The sequence below is a fragment of the Myotis daubentonii genome, chromosome 3 (genome assembly GCF_963259705.1).
Source record: "Myotis daubentonii chromosome 3, mMyoDau2.1, whole genome shotgun sequence".
NCBI lineage: Eukaryota > Metazoa > Chordata > Mammalia > Chiroptera > Vespertilionidae > Myotis > Myotis daubentonii.
In genome coordinates this window covers 175,997,142-176,014,566 of record NC_081842.1, presented here as the reverse complement: position 1 = coordinate 176,014,566, position 17,425 = coordinate 175,997,142, and the positions used below count along the sequence as shown (strand labels likewise).

At 40.4% G+C, this 17,425-nt stretch overlaps 1 protein-coding gene across 14 annotated transcripts in view; it reads left to right on the top strand.

Annotated features, from left to right (window-relative positions):
* PATJ (PATJ crumbs cell polarity complex component) overlaps positions 1 to 17,425 on the top strand; it is a 305,718-nt gene that overhangs the window by 71,857 nt on the left and 216,436 nt on the right. For 11 of the 14 annotated variants that reach the window (XR_009451968.1, XR_009451967.1, XM_059689346.1 and 8 more), the window contains exons 15-18: positions 2,832 to 2,966; positions 9,196 to 9,357; positions 9,722 to 9,793; positions 12,806 to 12,937. Coding sequence is in view for 12 of the 14 variants with exons in the window: in XM_059689346.1 (XP_059545329.1) it covers positions 2,832 to 2,966; positions 9,196 to 9,357; positions 9,722 to 9,793; positions 12,806 to 12,937 (501 nt within the window). In the remaining 2 variants the exon portion in view is untranslated. The remainder of the gene's footprint in view (positions 1 to 2,831; positions 2,967 to 9,195; positions 9,358 to 9,721; positions 9,794 to 12,805; positions 12,938 to 17,425) is intronic. The other 3 variants (XM_059689351.1, XM_059689345.1, XM_059689341.1) reach the window with 1 other exon arrangement.

The following is a 17,425-nucleotide window of genomic DNA, read 5'->3' as shown; positions in this document are numbered from 1 at the left end:
TCTATGCAGAAATTGCTACCACTACCTACTCAGTTATTGAAAACTTAGCAATTAATTCTTTTCCCTTACAGGGCATCCCCCAGCAGAGGGATCTTTGTCGGGCTAAAATGTAGTATCTTTGTAGGGCTAAAATGTTCTTATCCTTCAAGTCTCACCTTAAATATGTCCCCGACTCTGTGAAACCTACTCTGACCAACTTTCCATAATGGCCTGCACCAATTACGTCCAATGTCTCGACCTCTATTAGTTCCTTCATAGTTAAGCCTCTGCTTAACTTGTCACAATTAGTAATTATTTGTTTATTTTTCACTTGTTTGTTGGTGAGTTGTTTGTTTACTTATTTGTTTGCATGTATCTGTTTTCTTTCTTGCTTGTTTATTGTCTGTCTCCACACTAGATGTTAGTTCCATAAGGGTAGAGATTGTTTCTTTCATTCATCCTATAATTCCAGCTCATAATTCAAATCCTTGCACATAGTTTATATCCTATAAATATATGCTAGATAGCATGCTCAAATGAGATTGCGGATGAATGGTATGCTGGTAAAACCTAGCTCTCAAAAAGGGAAAAAAAAACCAGTTTTAATTTGTAGCAGATACCCATACCTGTGGTATAAACAGTGCCAGCATGATAGTATTCAAGCTACTCAACTGATGTCACTGAAACCACTGAGTTGGGACGGAATTCACAATTGCATTTCATTGTTTCAGGTTTCTCTGTGGGAGCAGGACTTTTATTATTTATTCCAGCTGCATTTAGCAACTGAACAAATCATCGTTTCATCTTTCTCAATTGTTCACCCCTTCAGTGGTCTCTAAGTTTTTAGAGATTATTTCTACCATACATATATAACAGATAGAAGCATTTCAAGAACAGGGATAAAATATGTTAAAAATAATTAAGAAGTGGTAGGTTTTGAGTACATTTATTACATTTGAGTATTTTATTACATTTATTTTAGTATTTATTTAATTACAACTTTATGTAATCTAATTTTTAATAATAGGTATATTTAACAACTAGCTTGCAAAATTCCTGAAAATTGGATAATCTGCTATTAGGAGCAGGTTTCAGCACTGCACTAGAGATGACTTATGTATGGGCAGACCCACTGACCACTCTGCCCTAGTGTTTGGTTCATAAACAGAAGAAGAGAGTTGGCCTAGATGGGTGGGTAAATTGTAATTACAGAAACATTTCTCAGAGAATTTTTATTCACCTTTTACTACTCAAGAAGATGACATTAATGTCTCCTCCTAGCTTGGTATACAGATTTGGTACAATGACTCGACAAGAGAATAAGGTGGCAGCAGTGAGAAATAAAGAAATCAGAAAGAGGGAATAAGAACTATTTCTTAGCTCACACACTCTGAGTCTTTCATTTAGAGTGCTAGACATCTTATTGCCAGAGGTGGCTGTCGAATGTGAGATACTTAGTGGTCAAGAGCACTTACTTTTCAGAAAATTAGCTCAAGACCAATAGTCATTTATGCCTATTTGAAGTCATTGAGGTCTTAGTCAGCTGAACTGCTTGCCACTTCAGATTTGTCTGTCTGTCTGTAGTGGGATGGAAAATGAACCCCAGGTGGTGTCTGAGGCAAGGCCTGTGGAACTCTGGGGTCTCAGAGCAGATGACTAACGGGAGGTGACAAGCTCAGAGGTCACAGAGAATAGGGAATATGAAGGAAAGAGCTATGTTGTGGATGCATTGCCATCTTATGTGGGGCTTTCTCCTTATCAAGTATACAGTGAGAGGTAGACCTGGTATTTGTAGATACTCAGACTATTAATGTAGGAAATAGAAATCATAATTAGAACCATTTTCCATATTTGAATTTATAGAGCCGCTGAAATTTTTGAGTGCTTATTTAAATAATTGACTAAGAAAGAAGCTAATAATGAGAAATTATTAGCTCAGTCTTTGAAAGCCAAAGGCATGGAATTTGGTGAATGCCTTTGACCTTCCCAGCCAATGACACCAAGACACTCATCTCTTTACATTGGCATTGGCTAGATTCTTAGCTCTTGACACATTTCTTAGCTCATAAATCCTTTTAAACCAACAGCATCAATCTCATGATAGAATAATGGTTACCTCTCCTATTACACACCCATACCTCTCCACAAATTAGAAGTTGTTTGTATTTAAGAAGGATATCTCAAATGAGGTACCATCTTTCATGGATTAGTTCAAATAATTGTTTTTAACTTAAAAAATTCAATTATAGTCAAATAACATTTAATGAGCCCATGTTTAGTGCCTAGAACTGTTTTAGGGCTTGAGGTTATAAAGATAAATGATACAGAGAGAAATAAATGACTCTGTACTCAAGCAGAGGGAACAATCAAGAAAACAGAAATTTTGAACACAGTCTAGTGAGCTGTGTTGGCAGTGTGCACAGGGCAGTATTGGAGGCAGATTAACTCAGATATCAGGGAGTGCTTTCTGGAAGTGACACTGTTTTGGTTTTGAAGCATTTGTGGAAGTTAATGAGATGATAAAGAGGAGTTAGGGTGTTCTGGGAGATGGGAAACCCTGCAGAAAAGTGAAATGCACAATTGACACTGGGAACTTGGGGAGGTTGGAGTGCCAGAGCTTAGAACTGAAGGCAGAACTTTGTACATCTGCTTCTTTATTCTCAGGAAATCTAAAATGAGAAGAGGAATGAGAATAAGAAGACAACCTCACATTTTACTTGAGGCTGGTTTTCCTATGGATTTTGGTGATCGGACTTAAGGGGTGGGGCTTTTCTGTCAAATACCTGATGGAGGATTAGTAGCCAGATGTGTCCTCATGGTGTTTGATATTATTGCTTTGTATTTTGCTACAGCTCCTGCCCATTCACACTCTGAGGCTTGGCATGGAAGTGGATTCCTTTGATGGGCATCATTATATCTCTTCGATCGTTCCAGGTGGTCCTGTTGACACGCTGAGCCTCCTTCAGCCAGAGGATGAGCTTCTTGAGGTAAGACTTATGAAGGACAGACAGGAATTTTTAAGCTCCAGGAACATGTGTTCTCACTGAGTTATATTATCACTGATGCCAATAAAATGTGATCTACTTAGAATGAAGAAACTTGGTGTATTGTGTATTTCAAGGTAGCTGAGAGATCTTAAAGGTTCTCACTATACACAGACACAAATGGTAACTGCAAGATGATGGAATTGTTAACTAACCTTATTGTGGTAATGATTTCACAATATATGTGTGTGTGTATATATATATACATATATATATATCAGATTATCACATTATATACCTTAAACTTACACAATGTTATATGTCAATTATATCTCAATGAAGATGGAAAAAATAAATAAAAGACAAACATATTGCCTGGCCAGTGTGGTTCAGTGGTTGAGCATGGACTCATGCACCAAGAGGTTGCCGGTTCAATTCCTGGTCAGGGCACATCCCCAGTAGGGGGCATCCAGGAGGCAGCTGATTGATGTTTCTCTCTCATCGATGTTTCTATCTTTCCTTCTCCCTTCCTCTCTCTCTAAAAGTTAATAAAAGCATAATTTAAAAAACATAACAGCTTATATAATGATAAAGGAAGTAGATACTATGCTTTAACTTCATGTTCTCCATCTTTTGGGACTCCTGAAATGTCTGAGTGCTTATTTAAATAATTTACTAAGAAATAAGCTAATGTCCTATTTTAGTCTGATAGCATAATTAGTATTTTTTGAGAAAAATTCTTTTTAAGAATCTAATTCATGACCCTTATTTGAAACATGTAGTGACACTTATTTGCATGTTTTGTTTATTATTTCTATTAAGGATTAGAGCTGGGTGACCTCAGGCTTATGTCTTCTTGACTGGTTTTCAGATTGGCTCCTTGGGACGCCCTCCCCACAACATGGCAGCCAATAGTGGGCTCACTCAGGCTCCCCAGCTGCTCTGCAGGCAGACCAGTTCTAGAACACTTCTGCTTTGACCTGACTTTCTCGAGAGATTTTGTTAGGTTGGAAAGTTTTGTAACTAACACAATGAACAAACCAATGAACACTGAAACCCCTAATTTTACATGTTAGAAAATAAGGCATTGATTTCCTGTAACTTTATACACTGTTAGCCTGATAACTTTATTTATTTATTTTTCTTTTTTTGTGGGTGGGGCTGCTAATTTTTTTTTATTAAATCTTTATTGTTCAGATTATTACATTTGTTCCTCTTTTTTCCCCCTATAACTCCCCTCCACCCAGTTCCCACCCCACCCTCCTCCCTCACTCCCCACCCACTGTCCTCATCCATAGGTGCACAATTTTTGTCCAGTCTCTTCCCGCACCCCCCATCCTCCTTTCCCCCCCAAGAATAGTCAGTCCATTCCCTTTCTATGCCCCTTATTCTATTATAATCACCAGTTCATTCTGTTCATCAGATTATTCACTTGATTTTCAGATTCACTTGTTGATAGATGTGTATTTGTTGTTCAAAATTTGTATCTTTACCTTTTTCTTCTTCTTCCTCTTCTTAGAGGATACCTTTCAGCATTTCATATAATACTGGTTTGGTGGTGATGAACTCCTTTAGCTTTTTCTTATCTGTGAAGCTCTTTATCTGGCCTTCAATTCTGAATGATAGCTTTGCTGGATAAAGTAATCTTGGTTGTAGGTTCTTGGTATTCATCACTTTGAATATTTCTTGCCACTCCCTTCTGGCCTGCAAAGTTTCTGTTGAGAAATCAGCTGACAGTCGTATGGGTACTCCCTTGTAAGTAACTGAGTTTCTTTCTCTTGCTGCTTTTAAGATTCTCTCTTTGTCTTTTGCTCTTGGCATTTTAATTATGATGTGTCTTGGTGTGGTCCTCTTTGGATTCCTTTTGTTTGGGGTTCTCTGCGCTTCTTGGACTTGTAAGTCTATTTCTTTCACCAGATAGGGAAAGTTTTCTGTCATTATTTCTTCAAATAGGTTTTCAATATCTTGCTCTCTCTCTTCTTCTGGCACCCCTATAATTCTGATGTTGGTACGCCTGAAGCTGTCCCAGAGGCTCCTTACGCTATCTTCATATTTTTGGATTCTTTTTTCGTTTTGCTTTCCCAGTTGGGTGTTTTTTGCTTCTTCATATTTCAAATCGTTGACTTGATTCTTGCAATCCTCTAGTCTGTTGTTGGGAGTCTGTATATTATTCTTTATTACAGTCAGTGTATGATTATAGAAATTTCTTTCTAAAATTTATGTTTGCTCAAAGTGGAATGACAAGTACAGCAAGTAGGTTTCTTTTTTTGTCTTTTTAAAGCAGGGTCCAGCCATCTAGAAGAGTATTTTTTTGTATGTGTTAATCCTCACCTGAGGATATTTTTCCATTGTGGTTTTTGTTTTGTTTTGTTTTGCTTTGCTTTTTTTTTTTTTTTTTTTTTTTTAGAGAGAGTGGAGGGGGAGAGACAGAGAGAAATATTGATGTGAGAGAGACACATGGATTGGTTGCTTCCCATGTGTGCCCAACCAGAGCGGGGGATGGAGCCTGCAACCGAGGAACGTGCCCTTGACTGGAATTCAACCTGGGAACCTTCAGTCCACAGGCCAATGCTCTATCTACTGAGCCAAACTGGCTAGAGCTAGAAGAATATGTTGAATTTCAAAGTCAGAGGGAAAAGTCTTATGAGTAATTGTTGTCAAATTCTGTCATAAGCTTGGGATGGCAGGGTGTTGGAGTCCTATTGTAAAATGTAGTAAGTTTGTTATTTTAGAGTTATTCAAGAAATGATACTGGGATGCTTATTGGCAGACTAATACCCTAGATATTACTATATCACTTATGGTTTTTTATTTGTTCTGAATTATGTTTTTCTTTCTGATTTGCTGAGCACATGGCATAGCCTTGTGGATATCAGACATGACATTCTGTAGATTGAAGACCATTTGGAAACCATTTCTCTAATATGTACTTGTTAGATATTGAGACATGAGATATATTAGTTTGGGAGATGTGGAAATATGAGCAAAAAACAGTTTTAGTTCACTTTTTTGTGGTAAAATATACCTAACATAATTTACATTTTAAGCATTTTTTGTGTGTAATTCAGTGGCTTTAAGAATAATTCACTACTAGTTTAGGGTAGGTGATAAAGAAATGTTAGCTGGATCTGAGTAGAGCAAGTATAAGTCATCACAGCCATCAACTAAGTCCTCTGTGCCTTAGCCAAGATTAGAATCCTGAAGCAGGGGGTACCTCGGGGGTGAGGACGACGGAGCCCCAACGCGCTAGGGCGTCTGCATGCACGACTCCGGAGACCAGGTTCAGTGACGCAGATCCGTTTTATTGTGGAACTACAGGGGTATATACAGGGACCAATCAGAGGGAGACACGTTGCTACAGGCGACCAATGACTGAAAGGCTGGGGTACTGTGCATGTGGCTCTAGGAGTTCGTTCAGGCGGGCGTTGCTACTTCCTGGTGTGCCTAGGAAGCATGTCATGGTGGAGTGTGCTCACACCATTGCATCAGCCGCAGCGCTGAGACATACTTCCCGAGCTCTATGTACAGAATCCCTTGGGCCTTCGACCTTGTAATAGAATGGGGTGTGATAAGGTAACATGAAAACTTGAATTTATAAGTATACATTTTTGGTGAAAACACTTGGGATATAGTAGAAAGCAGCACAGGCTTGAAAGTCAGAAGAGCTGCTTTTGATTCTGAATTTGCCACAGCTTAACCATGTCCCTTGGCATGTCACATAACTTTGAGAATCAGTTTCTTCATCAATAAATTCCTACTTTACTGTGTGTTTGTGAGGATCTAATGGAGTACCATCCATGTAAACTATTAAGCATTATCTCACTGGGAATATTGGCAATATTCTCACTGGGGAAAGGCATAAACAATCTTTATGGGATAGGATGAGTGAGGGTTGAATGAGGTAATGTAGTGGCACAATGCTTGTGCAGTATTATGTACTCCGCAAATGAGTATGTATGTGTGCATTTTCTAATCACAGTTTGAACAGCTGAGAAGTGGCAGCCCTTAAGAAAGTCTCAAGTTGAAGGGCCTAGGAAAATAGTGTGAACTCTAAAAGAAAAATTGGCTGCTTCTGAGTAACCAAATATAGAAATAATAACAATTTTAAAAATCTCTGTAAAGTTAGCCAGATAAACTACTGAGCATAAAGTGTGTGTGTGTGTGTGTGTGTGTGTGTGTGTGTGTGTGTGTGTGTGTGTGTTTAATGTACTTAGAGTTCAAAACAGAAACACAAATATGCTTTGGGGTTAGAACACTGTGCCAAAGCTCAGCCCAGAGCAGCTATTTGCAGCAGCCATAAATCCCCTTAGGTAGGAGCTGGTAATGGGAAATGTGACCAATCCCTTTAGCAATAGAGCGCAGAGAGGAGGACTACCAGGCACGGCTATAATAATTGGAGACAATTCAAATGAATAAATAATGAGCTAAATAAATATTTAAATGTACTCCAAGATGAAAACCTGAAAAGTGTCTTTCTAATTTGCTGAAGTAATGTGAAACACAGACTAACACTGTGTATGGGTAGGATTCCTTCTTTGAGTATATGTGCTTGCTTTATTTTCCTTGTAGGTTACTACCCATTTGGCTGGTTTTAGAACTTTCTGTGCTCTGGCACCAGTTGGCACCGTGGACATGGTGTGATTGGGGACCGGTACCTCCTTGCCCACTTTTGTGTGGTGATTGGCTTGTAATTCTTCCAAGGCAAGCCTTTCATCTGCTGCTGAACGTGCTGTCCCCTGGGCCCTTTCGTCAGTCAGAACGTCTTGGGAGATGATGTTTACTTTTCCACTAGGGCTAGCTCCCCAAAGCGCATGCGGGTCTCTTTACTCTGTGGTGATTTCTCTGTAAATAATTAAGAGGCAGGGAGATTGTCTGGCCTGATGGCTAAGTGCTTGGTATGTTACGGGCCTGAGAGTGGTTCCAAGGGACAGTTGATTCGGGGCTCAGATCACTTGCTGATGGGATGCTTCCAACAACCCACTGTGCTCTTATTCTCTGAGCAGTGATGGATTTAGTGGAGAGGTTCCTCCCACAAGGGCAGACAGCACTGCACCTGCCACAAATTAATGCCAGAAACAGAACATCTTTAAAACGAATGATGCTGCTGACCCCTCCCAGGAAGTCCCAGAGTTAGATGTGAAAAGATTATTTGTTGCCTGGATTGTGTTCATGCCTCAGCCTTTTTGGAGCAGCAGACAGATCAGCTTTTTGTGACGTTTCGTCAGAACTGGCCAAGCTCCTTGAGCTAAAGTCATATATATGGAAAATTAGAACAGACATCTTTATACATCATCTTTGGTGCAAAATATTGCTATTGTGCACTAAAAAGAATATGACATTTAGATTTTTTTGGTGATAAGTATTACTCATCATTAAGGAATAGTTGGTTATCTTTTTTTCTTTTAAACATATAAAACTAGAGGCCCGATGCACGAAATTCGTGCAAGGGGCTCGGCCCTCACAGCCCTGGCTTCATCTGGAAGGTCATCTGGAAGGAAGTCCGGAAGGTTGTTTGGCTGTCTGGTCTAATTAGCATATTATGCTTTTATTATTATAGATAATTTGAAAACTGACACACTTTCTGCAATTGGTGACTATGTCAGCAGAGCATGTAAGAATAGAACTGATGCAATGTTATAGGAACTTTTCTATTGAAGTGACTTTTCTCAGTCTGGTATTAAGAGTTTATGGGATGTGAAAGAAAATTGTGAGCTGAGGCTAAATTTTGACAGTAGCCTAGATTTTGTTACCTATACACTGTAACTCCAACAGCTTTTAGCAGCCTTAAAATTGGTGTTGATATCTATTGTGTTATTCTTACAAAATGAAAAAGGAAGAGGAAATGGTCTTCAGAAGGCTGTAAGTGATATTAAATGTGTTTAAGGAGAGATGGGTAGAAGTAGATGAGAGAATAGAACATTGAAGTATAGAAAGGAGGAGCCATGCAAGTATGAAATATTAGGCAGATCACATACCCAGTAAAAATTGTACTCTGCACCCATTTTATACTTTATTCACCCAAGTTCAATAAAGGTTTAGCCTTAGTTTTTATAAATTTTAAGGATTTCTAATGTTTTTAGTTACTACTAAAATAATGTTAAGTTTAGGCCCTTTGTTTGTAGGGAAAGTAAAACTATGTCCAAATTTCATTTTGACAGGTTGATGTAAGCCGGAGATTTTTGTGTTTTTCATCTGGGTCCTCCTTCATTCTGACTTACCCTTGTCCTTCTAGTTCAATGGTGTGCAGCTCTATGGGAAATCTCGCCGAGAAGCAGTCTCCTTTCTTAAGGAAGTGCCACCCCCCTTTACCTTGGTTTGCTGTCGACGGTTGTTTGATGATGAAGCCTCTGTAGATGAGCCAAGGACCACGGCAGCCTCTCTCCCTGAGATGGAGGTACTAAATCAGTGAACCACGGTTCCCACAGGCATGCCCATTCATCAAGGATGCCCTGAAGAGTGTGTTACAATATAAAGAGAGAGAAAATATTCCACCACCACCCCCTTTTTTTTTGACTATGGTAGCTTTCAATGACAACAATGCATAGCTTTCAAACTGTTACTTTTCATATAACATCATAAAATTTTCCCTTTCCCCCCCCCTTGCAATATTGGCGACATTAATGTGCATGCTCTTGGATTTTAGAGAAGCTTTTTCTAGCATTTGCCTGGGCTCATTGCTTTTGGCTCCCAGTTTAATTCAGTTCATCTTAATCAGTTGAAGATGTTGTTGAATATCTAATGGACTTCCCCTTTTGCAGAGCCTCAAAAATATGAAGATCTATGACCAATTTCAAAGTGAGTCTAAAAATTGCTGTAAAAACCTTCAGAAGGTCAGAGAATAAAATAACACTTTCTATGCTCTTGATACTCTTTTTTTTAAAAAAGAGCATTGTGATTATGAAAACAGTTTCAAGCACATGCTTTGTCATCTTATGCCATTTGTAACCTCATCTTTTATGCCATTTCCACCTTTCCAGGCTCTTCTAGATTATAATTCTAGTAACAAAAGTTTAGACACATGGGGCCTCCCCTTTTACCTACCTATGGTCTGAATTTCAAAACACAGGGACTCTAATCCTGCTCTATCATGTAATGATTGTGAATCTTTGAGCAAATAACTTGGCTTCTGTTCATATTCTTCCTCTGAAAAGTGGGGGTACTTAGTACTTAGCCACTTCATCAGTTTGTGTGAGGAGAAAATGAAGTAATGTAGGCAAAGTGCTAGTCACATGCCTTGCCCATGGAAAGTGCTCCATGAAAGTTAGCTTTAGCTATTCCTGCCTCCTCCAGTTCACCTATCTTTGTTTTCTGATCTCCTAACAGACATAAGAGTCTAGCATAGCACCCTCATATAGTCACAGATGCATATTTAAACTTGTCTTTACCAGGAAATTGTCAGCTCCTGTGAGCAAAGGACATATCTTAAAATTATTTTGTATCTCATAGTGTTTTCATTCAGTACTGGGCATATAAGAAGTGCTTAGTAGATTACTGATTGAGAATCTTTTTAAAAATGTTTATCTTTAGTGAAGCATACTTCAAAGGAGGGACTCAAATGCCACACTTTTTTGACTCTTGTTTTCTTTACTAAAACTAAATGTGGGTGATAGCTTACCTCTAAAGCAGTGGTTCTCAACTTGTGGGTTGCGACCCCTTTGGGAGTCGAATGACCTTTTCACAGGGGTCGCCTAAGACCATCGGAAAACACATATATAATTACATATTGTTTTTGTGATTAATCACTATGCTTTAATTATGTTCAATTTGTAACAATGAAATTGGGGGTCACCACAACATGAGGAACTGTATTAAAGGGTTTCGGCATTAGGAAGGTTGAGAACCACTGCTCTAAAGGTTGATAAAAATGCCTTTAATCTAATCTTACAGGGTGTGTAAATCACCAACCCAACTTGCTGACTCTATCCTCCCATCTGTCATACTTTACCACAATGGGTAAACTACAGCTCTGAATTATGCTAAATGTCAGCCTTGCTGCCCATTAGTTGATTGCTTTCCATTCTGTGAATATAGGAGTTATGCAGAATTGATTGTATCAAAATGATATATTTCAGGTTGTAGAATAATATCTTGTATACCTTAAATGCCTTGAAATCCCTATGAACTTCAGTTTTAGAATTGTATGTGGTTTTTTAAAATCCTGGCTCTCTTTTCCATCTGTCTCTTTTTTCCATTTATCCCAATGCTATCTTAGGTTCTTAAACTCTATCTGTTTAGGCAGCTCAGCCAAAATTCTAATGATCATTAATCAGTGAGGGTATTAAGTGCCCCAGTAAAACATCAATCATATTGTATTAGCCATTGGAACTTTACTTTTTATTGGAAAGTATGAATGTTTTCTTTATAAGTATCATTTCCTCACGTCAGGCTGATATATACAGAGGTTATTGATCCAGAACATTCCCACTAATTTCAAATGTTGTAACTCAAGAACCAAGAAATTTTTCCCACGTTTAGACTTAATCCACCATGGATTGGGTATTGACTTTCCATGTCCTGCAGGGACAGTTTGAGGTCTGGACCAACCCTAATTAAAATGTGTTTGTGTGTTAGCTATGATGCCTTACTCTTCCATGTTAGAGGAGTTTTCCCCCCAACTTTAATTCCATTAAATTGATTCTCTTATACAGGTCACTCAAAATGATATTTGTAGAAATAATACACTTTCATTTTATTTACTAGGATTTCCCAAAGTTTTAAGAAGTCTACTTTTGAAAATTATTATTTAGCCTGTAGCTTTATTAAAAAAGAGTGTCAGGGAAAACCCACCAAAAGATGGATGGTTCATTAATGTATGATCAAATATTTGTCGAGTGGCTGTTGTGAGCCAGGTACTATTGTGGGTTGAGTGGATAACCATGGTAAACTCTATGGTAGCCTGCAGAGTTTTCATTCTAGCTTGTTGCTAGGGTTACAAAGAAAAAGATAATTCTTGAGCTTCAGGTAGAAATTCAGAGTACTTTAGGAAAGGTAAATCATATAAAAAACCCCGACTATATGGTACTATAAATAGTATCAAGACAGAAGGTTGGAGCAGCTACTCTTGCTCTGCATAGTTGACTCATTGACCCTGTATCATTTAATTCCCTAGAATTCCATATGGCAGTGACTCTTCTCCCTGAAAGAAGGGGAAGCCTGGAATAGGAGGACCTGGGGGTGTGAGGTCAGAAGAAATAACTAAGGACAGTGGACTGGGTAGTTGTGCCAATCTACTTCCTCCAAGATGAGATTTTCATTATTTCAACTTAGTAATTTTTATCTGTTTTTAGATTTGCATGATTCCCAAAGACTTGGATTTCCCCCCACCTTATTTTTCTAGTAAAGTCTTTCCTTGAAAACTTCTAGGAGTCAACAGAAGTGGTTTCCCTGTGTCCTGTCCTGGTTTCTCTCTGTGTTAGCATCTTTCTTTGTCTCTTGCTATAACTGCAAATTCAGGTATTGCTACTTAAATATCTTTTAAGCTTTGACTTTGTATGATGTTTTCATTTTTCCTTAAATTGCATATTTTTCCTTTTATGCTTCTAATGGGATGACAGAACTCATTGAAGTATAAGAGGTCAGTGTTAATACTTTGAATGAAATGGGTACTTTACATTAAAAAAAACTATATGAACAATCTGCATATTTAAGTGCTTGAATTTTCATGAAGATCTTATATTAGAGTATATATGCCTCAGTGCATGACCCTTTAAACAGATTAGAAATAAAAACTATGCATGCCAAAGAGAACCCCCAGTTTGAGAAGCAGCTATGAGATTCCTGACATGTTCTTTTCAGAATTGAAAGGACAGTGTTTGAAGCATATATGTTCTTTTGTATTTCAGGCTGATCACAATGTAGATGTCAACACTGAAGAAGATGATGATGGGGAATTAGCACTATGGTCTCCTGAAGTCAAGATTGTTGAACTAGTAAAAGATCATAAAGGCTTGGGATTCAGCATTTTGGATTATCAGGTATAAGAACCTCTGTAGAGTTTTTTGGAGTGATTAGTTTGTATTAACATTATATAAAGTAGTAATCATTTTAAGGCACCCATTGACTTAAGCAAAACTGAATGATTTGATGTAGGTAGTTTCTGTCCAAAGATGAGGTGTCATATTTTGCATTGTTAGCTTGACAATTGAGCATTCAGTTTGGTTGCTTTTAGTATATTTAGAGTTGTGCAGCCATCACCACAGTCCAATTTTAGAATGTTTTCATCACGCCCAAAAGAAACCTTATGCATATTAGTAGTTATTCCCAATTCTACTCCTCTCCCTTCCCTTCACATGGAGGTATTTGTAGTTTTGCTTACCTATTAATCTCATTGAGCTTAATTAAGTAGAAATGTGAAATTTCTACTTGGTAAAATTATAATTTACATTTAATAATGGAGCACGTAATATTTATGTATCTATATGTACCCCAAATATGACTAGGGTAAAATGACTGATGCATTTGGGGGAGGATGTGAAGGGTCACAATAAGACACCTAAATGCTTACCAGCTTACTAGTTTATAGTACTTTTACAGCTTCTGATTATTATGGGGAATTAAAACTGCTGGCAAGAGATCTCTTCACTTTTGAGATGCATATTTTAATACATTTATGCTGCCTAAACACATTGTGGTTTAATAAAGCAAAAAGTCTTCTATCAAAGCACATAAAATGCCAAGAGATATAAAAATCAATTCTTTTGTTTTTAATGTAATAAGGCAATCGGGAATAGATTAAAAGGAAAATATTTTAAGCAGTATGTAAGACATAAAATTCCATATTCTGGCAGTGTGATTTAAGATGACTGAAATAGATTATATCTCTTTCGTTTTTGCTGGCTTATTTCTGTGCCCGATAACCTTCTTCGTTATTAGAACTTCTCTTTGGAATATTATTGAATTATGAGTTGTTGATTTCAAATAATGCACATTTTGGGAAATATTTTTATAAAAATATTAATACTATAAGATCCTGGAAGTTTATATATTGGTTCATATTAGAGGATATAAAACAAATGGCTGGTATATACTATTTTCCTCCCCAATGTAGTTCTATTACCTAGCACATGGTAGGTGATTAACAAATATTTGCAGAATGATTGCATAAAGTTTAGGTTAGCCTAAATTAACTGGGACTAAATGAACACATTCAGTGGAATTTCTTCTTAACCATTTTGATAATTGGGATGTAGTTTAGAACAGCGGTCACCAGCCTTTTGGACCTCACAGACCACCTGTGGTCCGCGGACCACTGGTTGACAATCACTGGTTTAAAAGATACCTTTCAGATGTGGTCTTAGATATTTAGCTACATTTCTATTATTATTGGAATCAATCTATCTATCATCTATCTATCTATCAATCTATCTATCATCTACCTATCTATATTTGTACTCTTATATAATACTAGAGGCCTGGTGCACGAGTTCATGCACTGGTGGGGTCCCTCGGCCTGGCCTGTGTCCTCTCGCAATCCGGGAACCCTCGAGGGATGTTGGATAGCTGGTTTAGGCCCAATCCCCGCAGGCCCAATCTAGACAGGAGGGAGCCCGATCCCCATAGGCCCGATGCAGACAGGAGGGAGCCTGATCCAGACAGGAGGGAGCCCGATCCTGTGCATTGAGCATCTGTCCCCTGGTGGTCAGTGCGCATCATAGCGACCAGTCGACCGGTCATTTGGTCGTTCGGTCATTTGGTCGCTTAGGCTTTTATATATATAGATATCATAATGGTTGTTTTATCCTGTTAAATGACATTATCTGCAAGTTTTATACTTTGAATGTTGCACATTTAAAGCAGACAAGTGCTTCAGACATTTTTTTCAAAACTTCAGTAAAATACGAAAAGAAAAACTTGATGGTTCTTAGTAATTTAATCCCTACTTAACAGAAACATTTCCTTTTTTTTTTAATCCTCACCCAAGGATATTTTTTTATTGATTTTAGAGAGAGTAAGAGAGAGAGTGAGACATTAATGTGAGAGTGCAACATCAATTGGCTGCCTCCTGCACTCCCCCTACCAGGGATCAAGCCCACAATCCTGGCATGTGCCCCGACCAGGAGTTGAACTGGCAACCTTTTGGTACATGGGACAACACCCAACCAACTGAGCCACACCAGGACTCCACTATAACATTTAGATAACACGTAAACACAATTTAAAATTTGGAGCCTGACAGGTGTAGCTCAGTGGCTGAGCATCAACCCATGAATCAGGAAGTCACTGGTTTGATTCCTGATCAGGGTACATGCCCAGGTTAGCGGCCTTGATCCCCAGTAGGGGTCATGCAAGAGGCAGCCAATCGATGATGTTTCTCTCTCATCAATGTTTCTATCTCTCTATCCCTCTCCCTTCCTCTCTCTAAAATCAATGTTAAAAATTTTAAAATAAAATTTGATTTGGGGCAACTTAATTAATTGGTTATACCATCTCTTGTTGTAATTAGGTAATAAATTCTAAAGTTTGAAAATATTTTTTGCAAGACCAGGTGAAGGTTTAGCAAAAGCCATGAAAGGCCATGTTCCTGGTTATTACTGTGTTTGATGCATCCCATCCTATCTAATAAAAGAGAAACATGGTAATTGGCGTACGACCACTACCCTTCCCATTGGCTAATCAGCGAGGTATGCAAATTAACTGCCAGCCAGGCAGCTTGAAACTAACATGAGGCTTGCTTGCTTCAGTAACGGAGGAAACCAACGTTCCCCGCCTGCCTTGCCAGCCTCTGAGCCTGCAGTTTAAGAAACATTGTAACAAATATAGAAGCTAAACAAAACCCCAGACACCTGCTTTCAGCGAGCCGAGCCGAGGATCTCAGAGCTGTAGTTATACATTGTTTCGATTATAGAACCAAAACAAACCAGATACCTTCTTTCAGCAGCAGAGGCCTCAGAGCTGGAGCCAAAGCTAAACCTGGCCCAGAATAAAAAAAAGAAAAGAAAAAAAGGAGCAGTTGGGAGCTTCAGTCGGACTGAAAACAGCCCTCAGCCCCTCACCCAGACTGGCCAGGCACCCCAGTGGGGACCCCCACCCTGAAGGGTGTGTGACCAGCTGCAAACAGCCATCATCCCCTCACCCAGGCTGGCCAGGCACCCCAGTGGGGACCCCCACCCTGATCCAGAACACCCTTCAGGGCAAACCAGCCAGCCCCACCCATGCACCAGGCTTCTATCCTATATAGTAAAAGGGTAATATGCCTCCCGGCACCGGGATCAGCGGAGCCGAGAGGCCTCCCGGCACCGGGATCAGCATGACAGGGGGCAGCGCCCAAACCCCCTGATCGCCCTGTGGCTCTGTGTGTGACAGGGGGCGGGGCCTATCCGCCCTGCTCTGTTCGTGACAGGGGAAGGTGCCCCAACCTCCTGATCAGCCCTGCTCTGTGCCTGATACAGGGGAGCTCCCCAACCCCCTGATCGCCCTGTGGCTCTGTGTGTAACAGGGTGTGGCGCCTCAACCCCCTGATCAGCCCTGCTCTGTGTGTGACAGGGTGCAGCGCCCCAACCCCCCCCCCCCCCACGGGCCCTGCTCTGTGTGTGACAGGGTCGAGCCATAACATCCCCATCGGCCCTGCCCTGAGTGTGACAGTGGCAGCGCCCCAACCACCTGATCGGCCCTGCTCTGTGGGTGATAGAGGGCGGCGCCCCAACGCCCTAATCCGCCCTGCCCTAAGTGTGACAGGAGGCAATGCCCCAACTCCCCTATCGGTCCTACTCTGTGAGTGACAGGGGGGAGCTCCTCAACCCCCTGATCGGCCCTGCTCTGTGCATGACAGGGGGGAGCTCCCCAGCCCCCTGATTGACCCTGCTCTGTGCGTGACAGGGTATGGAGCCCCAACCCCCCTGATTGGCCCTGCTCTGTGCGTGACAGGGGGTGGCGCCGCAACCTCCCCATCGACCCTGCCTTCAGTGTGACAGGGGGCGGTGCCCCCACCCCCCAATCGGCCCTACCCTGATCATGACTGAGGGTGGCATCGCAACCTCCCGATCTGCCCTGCTGTCTGCATGACAGGGGGTGGCGCCCAAACTCCCCAATCAGCCCTGCTCTGAGCCCGACCAGGGGCTGCACCTAGGGATTGGGCCTGCCCTCTGCCACCCAGGAGCAGGCCTAAGCAGAAGGTCGTTATCTCCCGAGGGGTCCTAGACTGCGAGAGGGCACAGGCCGGGCTGAGGGACCCCCCTCCCCCCCGAGTGCACAAATTTTTGTGCACCGTGCCTCTAGTCCTATCTAATAGTAGACAAACATGGTAATTAACCATACCTCCACTAGGCTTCCCATTGGCTAATCAGCAGGATATGCAAATTAACTGCCAACAAAGATAGCGGCCAGCAGCCACGCAGCTGAAGCAAACATGAGGCTTGCTTGCTCATGTGATGGAGGAAGCCAAGGTTCCCCACCTACCGCGGCCCAGCTCTGAGCTCCGGAAGCAACAATGTTGCAATTATAGAAGCTAAACAAACCCCAGATAC